This window comes from Ovis canadensis, chromosome 13, assembly GCF_042477335.2.
Source record: "Ovis canadensis isolate MfBH-ARS-UI-01 breed Bighorn chromosome 13, ARS-UI_OviCan_v2, whole genome shotgun sequence".
Taxonomy (NCBI): Eukaryota; Metazoa; Chordata; class Mammalia; order Artiodactyla; family Bovidae; genus Ovis; species Ovis canadensis.
In genome coordinates, this window is record NC_091257.1 from 77,210,130 (window position 1) to 77,221,824 (window position 11,695).

The 11,695-nt window shown below is 49.8% G+C and overlaps 1 protein-coding gene across 7 annotated transcripts in view; it reads left to right on the forward strand.

The window, feature by feature from the left end:
* Positions 1 to 11,138, forward strand: part of DNMT3B (DNA methyltransferase 3 beta) — a 34,463-nt gene extending 23,325 nt beyond the window's left edge. For 3 of the 7 annotated variants that reach the window (XM_069546905.1, XM_069546900.1, XM_069546899.1), the window contains exons 12-22: positions 334 to 413; positions 706 to 818; positions 1,205 to 1,388; positions 1,833 to 1,917; positions 2,843 to 2,988; positions 3,317 to 3,407; positions 3,725 to 3,873; positions 4,926 to 5,011; positions 7,405 to 7,474; positions 8,158 to 8,276; positions 9,584 to 11,138. In XM_069546905.1, the coding sequence (XP_069403006.1) occupies positions 334 to 413; positions 706 to 818; positions 1,205 to 1,388; positions 1,833 to 1,917; positions 2,843 to 2,988; positions 3,317 to 3,407; positions 3,725 to 3,873; positions 4,926 to 5,011; positions 7,405 to 7,474; positions 8,158 to 8,276; positions 9,584 to 9,725 (1,265 nt within the window). In that variant the 3' untranslated portion in view covers positions 9,726 to 11,138. The remainder of the gene's footprint in view (positions 1 to 333; positions 414 to 705; positions 819 to 1,204; positions 1,389 to 1,832; positions 1,918 to 2,842; positions 2,989 to 3,316; positions 3,408 to 3,724; positions 3,874 to 4,925; positions 5,012 to 7,404; positions 7,475 to 8,157; positions 8,277 to 9,583) is intronic. The other 4 variants (XM_069546901.1, XM_069546904.1, XM_069546903.1 and 1 more) reach the window with 2 other exon arrangements.
* The last annotated feature ends 557 nt before the right edge of the window (positions 11,139 to 11,695 follow it).

The following is an 11,695-nucleotide window of genomic DNA, read 5'->3' on the forward strand; positions in this document are numbered from 1 at the left end:
CTGCAGTTTCCTCAGAAGTCCCGGTCTGTGAAGAGTCTCTAAAGACTTTCACGCCAGACTCTCCAAGCATATGGCTCTGCTGATGCAGCTGCTTGTTCTTTCCTCCCTGCACACCCAGGTCCACCCCCCCCCCCCCACCTGCCCCAAGCCCCGCGGCTTCCTTCTGGGCCAGTCCTTTACCTGTCTTGTGGGACCTTCTGCTTGGAGCTGTTGATTTAGCCGTCTCCATGTGGGATCGAGGATGGTTCCAGAGACAAATCGTTACATAATCCTAGCATGGAGTAAAGCGCAGTGACACCCAAGGCTTTAGCAGCGGCCTTGTCTTTCTTACAGATAGCTGTTTGTCCTGTGGTAGGAGAAACCCCGTGTCCTTCCATCCTCTGTTTGAGGGTGGGCTCTGCCAGACATGCCGGGTAAGTCCAATCCCCGCCCTGAACTTTCCCGCTCCTTGCCTGCTCTGTGACTTCCCGTACTTCCTCAAAAAAAGCCTCCCGAGTAGGCAGCAGGAAAGGTCCTAGAGGAGCTGATCACCCTACCCTTGCCTCCCAGGGGTGCTGGCCTGCAGACCCAGGCCAGTTGTCCCTGTAAAGAGCACCAAGCCACTAGCGACCTGTTGTGTGGCTGCGTCCGAGGGCCGACGAGCCTGCTGGACTTGGCTGGCTGTGCCCAGCCTCCGACTTCACAGGCGTCTCTCTCTGCTGCCAGGACCGCTTCCTCGAGCTCTTCTACATGTACGACGACGACGGCTACCAGTCGTACTGCACCGTGTGCTGCGAGGGCCGTGAGCTGCTCCTGTGCAGCAACACGAGCTGCTGCCGGTGAGCCGCAGGGCTCCCCGGACGGGATCCAGGCCTGGGCACTGGCTCCTCGCTGAGCGGGAGCCAGGGCACAGAGCCAGAATTATTCTGCGGGGGCCTGTCCTTGAAGTGCTTGTACATCTCTACAGTAGCACTGGGATGTATGGACAGGCTCAGGGCATGAGAGAGGAGGATCCATCACCCCCAGAGCTCAGCCAATTCTGGGGATGGCATGGGTCTCCAAGGAAGAGGTTGGTGTTCCCCAAACACAGGCCTTCCCGCCCATGGGGAGGGGCAGCCAGGAGACTGAGAAGGTTTCAGCCAGCACGAGCCATCTCCATGGGGAGGGTGGGTTCACAGGAGCACCGTCGGATGACAGACACCCTCCCCCCTGCTGCCTGGCACAGGTGCTTCTGTGTGGAGTGCCTGGAGGCGCTGGTGGGCGCAGGCACGGCGGCGGAGGCCAAGCTGCAGGAGCCCTGGAGTTGCTATATGTGTCTCCCTCAGCGTTGCCACGGCATCCTGCGGCGCCGCAAGGACTGGAGTGTGCGCCTGCAGGCCTTCTTCACCAGCGACCCCGGGCTCGAATACGTAAGCCTGGCATCTGCCCCAGTCTGCCAAACAAAGCTCTGCTGTCCAAGGAGCATCTGAGAGCCTCAGGCTGGAGACCCAGGCAGCTCTGGGGTTCTCCCCTCCCCGCCTTCTTGGCTTGGGATTTCAAGGGCCTGCTGAAGAACTGACCCAGTCTTAGTTTTAGTGGTAGAACTGCAGGGGGAGGGAAGCCTTTGACTTACTCTCAGGTCTGGCTGAAAGTGGCTTTTCCAGGGCTGCATGTTGTTTATGGAGGAATACATGTCTGGAGTAGTGTCAGTCTCGTTGTTCCATGTCCTAAGGGGAGAAGGGTCATCTGTGCTGAAGCTCCTCAGGGCATCCCAGCTCAGAAAGGTTAAGACACATGGCTTGTTGCCCCTCAGGAAGGCCAGCCCCACCTCTGCACCTTCACCTCTATAACCTCTTTTTTTATTAACCTGTCAGGAAGCCCCCAAGTTATACCCTGCGATTCCTGCAAACCGACGGCGGCCTATTCGAGTCTTGTCGCTGTTTGATGGAATTGCAACAGGTGAGTTTAGAGCTCACTTAGGGATGCTTACCTGCTTCAGGTATCTGATTTCAGTGTTAGGAAAGACCCCTGGGATTACCCATTGGTCACCTGTTCTGAGAAATCTGTTGGTTCTTGTTTCTCTCCTTGAACCTTTACATCGTTTCACCCACCTGGTCCTCCTTTAAAGGCGTGGATTTTATTTTTAATGTGTAGGAGTCTTGGGAAATTATTTTCTGTTTCATATCATAGATACGCTGGAGATTAATTCTGAACTCATCACCCAGTATCTCGAGTCTTGGTTCCTTCCCATTTCCCTCAGGTTTCCCATGTACAGAATTAGCATAGCCAACATGTGTTGCCTCTGGGGGCTTTGCCTGATTCATTTCTCAGAAGTGCCCTATAATATATTGTTAGGAGCATTTTCCTTTTACTAGAATAGGAAGCAGTGGGAATCAGCTGCTGTGCATTTAGCATCACTTGTATTAATATGTATTTTTGTTCACCAGTGTCCACCTGCCAAAAATAATGATGGCTTTAAAAGACTCCCAGGTTATCACCAGTGGCTTGTTTTCCCCTCCCTTTGGGGAAAGTAGGTTCTAAAAAACTATTTGTGTTTGTGCAATGGCTTATTCTCACTATGGCTTGCCAGAAATGTATTTGATTGTCCTGGAGTGGCTGGTGCTGGGCACTGGCTATGCACTAGTCAGTTTTGGTACATAACTGCCAGTGGACACAGCAGAGAGTCTGGGGGGCCCAGTTTCATTGCTCTCAGCATGGGTTCCCAAGGACTGCCATGATCTTTATGCCTCTGGTCTGAGTTCTAACGATTATAAGGAGATGGCTTCCAGTCAATCACTGGAAGGATGGGCTCTGGGCACGACAATCCTGATGCATTTTCTCTTCCCTTTGACAACCGCACCCGCCCCCCCCCCCCCCCCCATAGGGTACTTGGTCCTCAAAGAACTGGGCATCAAAGTGGAGAAATACGTGGCCTCTGAAGTGTGTGAAGAGTCCATTGCTGTTGGCACCGTTAAGCACGAGGGCAACATCAAATATGTGAATGACGTCAGGAATATCACAAAGAAAAACGTGAGGGCAACACCCCCTTCCTCTCCTCCCTGAACTTCTTATATCCTTACAACCCATTGGTCACCTTACACCTGCCCAGGGTTGTGGCAGAAGAACAGCTTTGGTTACCTCGATCTGTAGTGCTAAGCTTACAACTTGAAAATCCTTCATATGTAAATCAATCTCAGAGAAGCCTGAGCTTTTGGATTTCTTGGGTCAAAAGTGAAGTTGGGAAATTTAAATGACCAAGTAAGACTTGGAAGTGTGTTTCCTTCTAGCTAGTTACCTGGAGTCCAGGCTGTTCATCTCTCCATTCCCAGCCCCAGCCCTGACTGTTTTTCTCCTGCAGATTGAAGAATGGGGCCCGTTTGACTTGGTGATTGGTGGAAGCCCATGCAATGATCTCTCCAATGTGAACCCTGCCAGGAAAGGCCTGTATGGTAAGCATCCCTTCTCACATAGACCCCAAGAGACCCTCTGTCCCCTGACTGCTGGCCAGGAAGAGTGCCCTGAGAAGGAGCTGTTAGCTTCTGGCCAACTATACTTGTTGGCTCTGTTCATGCTTCATTGTGACTCCTCAGTTTCCAGAGCTAAGAATGAATCTCGCATGCCTGATGCCCGTCTTTCTAGAGGGTGGCAGGGAGAGGGGACAGTAAGTCATCAGCATAGCTAGTCCTTGGGAATACATTGGTCTCAATATGGAAGAGTAGGCTGAAGGGTTTGAACCTGGCTTTGCCATTGTCTTTCGTGGGCTCAGAGGGCACAGGCCGGCTCTTCTTTGAGTTCTACCACCTGCTGAATTACACTCGCCCCAAGGAGGGTGAAGACCGGCCTTTCTTCTGGATGTTTGAGAACGTGGTGGCCATGAAGGTCGGCGACAAGCGGGACATCTCTCGGTTTTTGGAGGTGAGGACCTCTGCAGTCTTGATTCTCAGGGTAACACAAACTGGAAGGCCCTGCTGGCACTGGGGTGAGGGTTATTTCCAGGGTTGGGGTTGACGGTTCCCCATGGAGGGCGTGGCTGGTTATGAGAGTATGTGGGAAATGTTTGATCTCTCACCTCACCCCAAACCCACTGAAGTCAAGAAGATGAGACTAGCATACTTTTGGAGGCACCAGGAGAGCACCAGACACTTTTTACTTGATTTTTTTCTCACCCTTATGCTCAGAACTTCTGCTTTAGGGACCATAAGAAAGATAATTACCTACTGCTTAGTATGCATCAAGCATTGTAGTAAATACTATATATAATATATATCTGTATGTAATCTGTATGTATATCTATATATAATATATATCTGTATGTATATAAGGGCTTCCCAAGTTGTGCTAGTGGTAAAGAATCTGCCTGCCAGTGCAGGTTTTGATCCCTGGGTCAGGAAGATCTTCTTGAGAAAACGGCAACCCACTCCAGTATTCTTGCTTGGAAAATTCCATGTACAGAGGTGCTTGGCAGGCTAGAGTCCATGGGGCCACAAAGAGTCAGACATGACTGAGCACGTATACACACACACGTACACTTACTTCCCCCCGACTTTAAAGCCTCTGTTCTGCTAGGGAGGTTCTGTAACTGGTTGGTCCATTCCTCATGCCTTGTGGACATTGGCCAATCAGTGACAGAAGTCAGATTTTGCCAGCACTGCCTTTCCATAACCAGGACCTCATTCATTTTGCTGGGTTTCAGTTTTGAGCTGCCTTACCCACCCGTACCCGAAGCTTCTGTAATGATCTGACATGCCCAGGGAATACTGCCTCTTAAAGCAGCAAGTCTGATCTGGTCTCTTTCCCCACCATTAACAGACACAGGCTTGGTCCTTCAGATAGATTCTTGAGGGGAATTGGTCAGTCCCTTGCCTGGCAGGAGTCATTCCTCCCACACAGTCAGGGACAGCCATGTCTCCAGTGCCAACTGCATTCTGCCCTGGGCTCCCAGCAGCTGCCCTGCTCTCTCCCCACAGTGTAACCCAGTGATGATTGATGCCATCAAAGTGTCTGCTGCTCACAGAGCCCGATACTTCTGGGGCAACCTGCCCGGGATGAACAGGTAACAAGGGGCTCCCAATGGGACCAGTAACAGCCAAGTTAAATAGAATGGTGTGAGCCATAACCACCAACTCTTAGGAGAGAGACACACTGGAACCTTGTATAAAGAGCTACTCTGCTGAGAAAGGCCTCACCCTCTGCTTCAGACCAACCTTAGTGTTATGGTTGAAGCTTGTTAGGCTGTACAGCAACTGCCTGAGACTCAGGCCAGGATTCCACAATATACTTTACTCCTGCTCTGCCCACGGACCTGGTGCTTAAACCTGGTACTATGCGCTGGAGCAGGCTTTGTCGCAGCCAGGGACACTGATGCTTCTCCACCTCCCTGTTGTGGTCCATTGGGAAATGAACTTTTCCAGTCTCCTTACCTCCAGGATGAAGTGGTGATCCCTGGACCAGGCCTGAGGTGACCAATCAGGTGGCAGAGCTGAGATAACCGTTAGTAGCCCAAAGCCTGTCTTTGGATTTTCTTAACTGAGTTCTTTACCCAGCTTTTCATTAGTCCTGTCATGTTGAAAGCCAAAGAAATAAGGGGTATAACTGACAATTAATTATCTCTTTCATGTGGCTTCAGGGAGAACAACCTGCTAATTAAGATACCAAATGTGATGATAATAGGACTTGCAAATGAGTTAGATTCTTTAAAAGGAAGTGTTGGAAGCGTAACTTTCAGGCATTTAGCAAAGTGTGGACAGAGGTGAGAAGGTACTGGAATAGCCTGGAATTTTCATTTGGCTAATCTGCCTGTCAGCTGGAGCAGTGTCCACATCTGGAACTGCTTCTTCATTCCACTCCTTAGCTCTGACCCTGCCAGACGCTGCAGTCCCTGCTGCCAGTTGTGCTGTGACAATGCCGGTCTTGGCTCTAATGGAGCTGACCCTGCCAGTGGGGTAGGCACAGGGAAGACAGATAAAGTTAATGGGGAGGCTTCTTATCCCAGCAGGCCTGGAAGAGAAGGAGCAGAGGCATGAAGTTCAGAGTGAAAAGGTCAGGGGTCACAGTCACAAGGTGTTCGAAGTGCAGCTCCAGAAACAGTATTCTAGGAGTCAGGTACAGGAGCGTGAAATGGGCCAAATTACATGAGGCCTGTGGTCATGGCAACAGTTAAATGTACTCTGGCTCAGGGAGTTCAGGTGAGTTTTTCATGCATGAGATGTGTTTCTGGTTCTCTGGGATTTCTGGTGGAAGAATAGACATATTATGAGATGAGAACAGAAGTGGGGAGGCAGCTCAGATGTGGTTCAGGGGAGGACAGCTCTGTGTTTGTGTTGGTACCAAGAGGTACCATCCACATGCACTGAAAACAGTGAGTGTGGTGGCTCCAGGAAGGTGTCTTGCGGAATCGCACAGAGGGATCAGATTCTAGATACTGGGATTTGCAGAACTTTGTCTGAATTGGGATGAGAAGTGAGCTGCCTCAGCTGGGATCTTAGGATCTGTGACTCTACATCAACCATAGGTCACAGACCACATCTAGCCCTTAGACTAAACACTGGGTTTGTAAGATTTCAGTCCTAGAATCAATAGAATGTAGGGTTCACAGCCCTGCCCTCCCCTAGGCACATGGAAGAGTTGGGAATGGAGAGAGGGTGAGGTCAGTGCAGTATTTTGTGTTCAGTGGCTCCTCTTGTGGGCACCATGTCCAGTCTGACATCTGATTTCTTTTTGGCCTCTGAGTTCCTTACCCAGGGATGCTGTGGTGGTCATCAACCCTGTGCATTCAGACCTCTTCCTAGTTTTCTGCTTTGGACCTGCTTAACCACTTCAGTATCTATCCATTCTGCTTCTCAAGCATCTGTTTGCCTCTCTCTGCATTTGCAGGTTTCAATGGTGAAAGTTACGAGGGGAATTGTAGCCCTTAATGTGACCCCCTTAACTACTGCCCTTACCTGGACCCCACTGTTAAAGCCTCCTGAGGCTGCATTCCCGCAGTAAGCTACCCAATCGTGGGTTTGGATGTGCTACTTGTAGAGAGTAGACCCACAAAGACTTAACTCCAGGCTCCTGAGCCTCAGAGATGGCAGAATTTGCTCAGGGTCACTCATTCAGCCAGTGAGCAGTGGGGCTGAGACTGAAGTGTCTCCTGACCCCTCTAACCATGTGCTTCACCATCCTGCTCTCCTCAGTGAAGGCGCTTGGGCTACTGTTAACCATTTGGGTAGGGAGGGGGACCATTCACCGCTGCACCGTGGGCTTCCTGCCCCAAGCAGCTAGCCTGTCCCTGACTTGACTCCCAGGCTTGTGCTCATACCTGGGCCGTTTTTATCATATTTCTGTAGCAAGTTCTCGGCCAGAGCACATTTTGCAGCTTGGGCTCTCACTCCCACCCTGGGAAGCACCGAGCCAAGGCCCTTTCCCAAGCAGTAGAAAGTAATGGGTTTTGGATGTTCCCAGGCCTGTGATAGCATCCAAGAATGATAAACTCGAGCTGCAGGACTGCCTGGAGTTCAATAGGACAGCAAAGGTAAGCAGCGCTCTGTGCCTGGCCCACCACTTGGCGACCTTTCAATGGGACTAAACCTTGGTGTCCTACCCCCACACGACTCTCTGGTGCTGGGCTTCCTTCCCCACACAGTTCTATCCCATCTTTAAATACAGAGTAGGAGAGGTTCTTGATAAACAAAAATGAGAGACGGCAACTAGACTTTCCCATTGTGAATGCACGCTCCCTGGAGACTCCCAAGTGAGAAGTGACTATATTTTGCCAAAAAAAAAAAAAAAAATCTGCTATTATAAGTCATATTAATATCTCCAGAAACTTAATTTTCAAAGCTTCCATTAAGCTAAGTTCCATTCAAACCCTGCTTGACCATCCTCTATAATCTGGGGGAACTTTTCCTTTTGCTTAATCTTGCTTCATCAATAACTGTTTCCTTGACGCCCATCTGATCTCATTCATGGATACTTTTGTGTTTATCTCTTGTTCTCTCTGAGGCTGGTCCTTCCTGCTCATTAACTTCTTGGCTTTTGTGGGAAGCACAGAGTGTGTCCTTCCATCTCTCCTTTTCTCTTTCCCTATCCGAGCCTGGCCCTGCCACCCTCTCTGCCACACCTGCCCTCCCTCCTCCGCCTTCCTTAGGTGCTTCTGAGCCTTGACCCAGAACCGTTCATTCTGTGCTCACTCCATGATGTCATTTTGTTCTCCAGTTAAAGAAAGTACAGACAATAACCACCAAGTCGAACTCGATCAGACAGGGGAAAAACCAACTTTTCCCTGTTGTCATGAATGGCAAAGAAGATGTTTTGTGGTGCACTGAGCTAGAAAGGTGAGCAAGGCTGTTCGTGGAAAGGGGAATCAAGCAGACAGAGAGAAAAGGGGTAGAAATCGTGGTTAAGGCCAGCAGCATGTTCCTCGTAGTCTCGCTGACCTTCTACATTAGCAGGGCTGGGAGTAACCTTTCCAGTTGGTGCTTATTTCCTTCCAGAAATGGCAAAAGGGCTGTGGTGGTGAGGAATCTGAAACCTGAGGCCATGAGACAGTACGTCTGTCTCACCTGGCTGTGTCTCCCTGGCATTTGCCTGCCCTGACACGCTGGGACCCTAGGATGTGTGAGGATCCAGCTAAAGGAAACTACTGGCAAGCCGTTGCTTCTTTGTCAGGATTCCTCCTGCTGAGTTGCTTGTTCCAAAGCTCCTTAGCCAAAGTCTGTCGTCTCCCTTATCCATTTATTTGGCTAAGTCGGGATTTTATCTGTTTTGAAGAACCAACTCTTTGATTTAATTTCTCCTGTTCTGCAAATTACTTTTTTTTTTCTCATTTTACTTTGTTATTGTGATGAGACTGTAGTAAGGGTTGTGAACATTCCTCTTTACAATTTTGGCAGTGTCTTAGGGTTATTTTGATAGAGTATTTTCACTCCAGATAGTTTAGTTCTATAACTGGATGTATTTCTTGGTTTAATTAGTAGTATGGACTGTAAACCTGGGAAAGAGTGAGGTCCAGTGTATCTGTAGCCTCTTTCCAGACCTGTACCTCTTCTCCTGTGGTAGAATGCCACTCAGGAGGCTGTTGGTATATTTCGTTGCCATCTGCCATTTAAGTCCAGCTTGGGCCTTGATCCAGCAATTTGCTTTGAAGAGGGAAAGAAAACACAGGATGCTTCAGTTTACTCCTGGTCAATTACCGGAGCATCTGATGATTGGAAATAAGATCTGCTTTGTGAGTGTCCCTGTTCCTTAGTGCGGCGATGGCATAACTTTCTAGCCTTTTGTGATGTGAAGATAGGTACTTGTCTGCTGACTGGCTGGCCATCTTGGCATTCATTCAGTCATTCATGCAAGAGAAGTCCAGCGAGCACCATGTGGCAGCAGTGCAGTGCAAGTGCGGGGCCGTGCACAAGACAGGTGCCCTCAAGAGAGGGACCATGCCCTCGTGACAGGCATCTGTGAGCCGAAGAACTGGTGGACTTGACCTCTGGGGGTCAAGAGGCCTGGCGGAAGGGACGGGTAAAAGGGTAGGAAGAGCAGAGCTACATGGGCTGCCTCGGCCAGGAGTCTCCCAGCGGCGCTAAGCACGCTGGTGGGGGCGCATCTGACTCCCTGTCTTTTCACTCTGGTACCCTCCCCCACCCAGGATCTTCGGCTTCCCTGTACACTACACAGACGTCTCCAACATGGGCCGTGTGGCCCGTCAGAAGCTGCTTGGGAGGTCCTGGAGCGTGCCTGTCATCCGACACCTCTTCGCCCCCCTGAAGGACTACTTTGCCTGTGAATAGTCCCCCAGGCACCAGGGCGTGTGGGCAGAGCCACAACCCAGCAGGTGCAGCCCGGCTCTGCCCTTGCCAGCCCAGCTGTGCTTGCGGGGTTGCGCCGAGTACCTCATCGGGAGCAGAGCTGCCTGTCCCCTTCCTGGCCGGGGGACCCCGAGGTGCCACCTCCTTGTGCACAATACAGACCTGGCCGCTCGGAGCGGCCAAACACGGTGCTCATTTTATCTTCTCCTAAAACTTTAAAACTTGAAATAGATAGTAAGATGGCTTTTTTTCCCCTCCTTTCTGGGTTTACTGCTCAGAGAAACGATGGCTAAGATACCAAAACCACAGTGCCGACTGCTCTCCAAGACTCAGGTTAATGCTGAAAAATCACCCAAGACAGTTATTGCAAGACTTTAATTTTTTAAAATGTCTGTGGCTCCTTGTTTCCAGGAGTGTGCAGCAGTAGACAGGTAGCTAAGGGACCTTTGAAGGGCCCAGTATGGTTTTTTCCTAGGGCTAGCACAAGAGGACATGATGTCCATGTCTGTCTCGAGTTTTCCCTGGCACGTCGTCATCCCCACCTGCCCCCCACCCCGCCCCCACCTCAGTGTAAAGGGCTGAGATCTCTGGCCCATTTAGAGTATTTTCCACAAGGATGATGATTTCAGCAGGGATGACATCATCATCACATTCAGGGCTATGTTTTTCCCATAAATCCAAGGGCAGGGCTACCCTTAGCTAAATCCCTCCCAGTGACTGCAATAGAACCCTCTGGAAACTCAGGAAGGGGTGGGCTGGGTTATAAGCTGCCATATATTGGTATAGACAGGTATGGCTTCTCACTGTGAGAGGATAGGAGGAAGAAGCTTACATAAGACCCTCCCCTCCCCCCACCCCACCCCACCCCGCACGCCTCCAGGCTACTCTGCAGGCACAGGTCCCCAGGATGACACCCCATCTTCTCAGCCAGGGGCAGAAGCACAGTCCTCGCACTTTCCCCTTCTCTAAGAGACTGCAGGGGGAAAACTGCAATAAAAGCTCAACCCTCCCTTCCTCCTGAGATTTTAAAGTCCTTTTTTATTCCATGATAAATCTTTTTTTTGTGGGGGGAGTGGGAGGTCAGACAAGCTGCATTTCAGAAATGCTGTCGTAATGGTTTTTAACACCTTTTACTCTTACTGGTGCTATTTTGTAGAATAAGGAACAATGTTGACAGGTTTTGTGGGAGGTTTTTTAATACACTTTTTTTTTTAAATCTCAGACTTCTATTTTTGTTTAAACATTTTCATATTTTTTTTTTGTAACTGGAGCCACGTAACAAATATGGGGAAAAATTGTGCCTTGTTTCAACAGTTTTGCTAATTTTTAGGCCGAAAGATGACAGATGCCTAGAGTTTACTTTATGTTGAATTAAAATCAGTATTTCTCTAACAATCTGGTGTCCCTTTTGTTCTTTTGCAGATCAAATGGGTGGGGCATGTGAGGGAAAGTAGAAAGGTGGATGGTTGAAATAACCCACCTTCGAGTCCAGTGCAAAAGTTTCATGTGCAGGCGAGCTGAGCTGTGCATGCATGCTAAGTTGCTTCAGTTGTGTCCAACTCATTTGCCACCCTATGGACTATAGCCCACCAGGCTTCTCTGTCATGGGATCCTCCAGGCAAAAATACTGGAGTGGTTGCCATTTCCTTCTCCAGGGGATCTTCCCAAACCAGGGGAATGTCTTCTGCACTGAAGGTGGATTCTGAGCCACCTGGGAAGCCCTTTTAAGTACCACAGGTGACCCCCAAGTCGAGTACCATGGTCCCCAAACTCCAATGTATCAGCATCCCCTGTAAGGCTTGTTCAGTGGAGAACAAGCCCCCTACCGCTAGGGCTTCTGATGCATTAACTCTAAAGTGGAGCCTGAGAATTACTCAATGCCCATCCAAGGACCAATCTGGGATAGTGAATGGATTTCTAAACCTTGTTTCCCCAAATAAATAGCAAGTTCA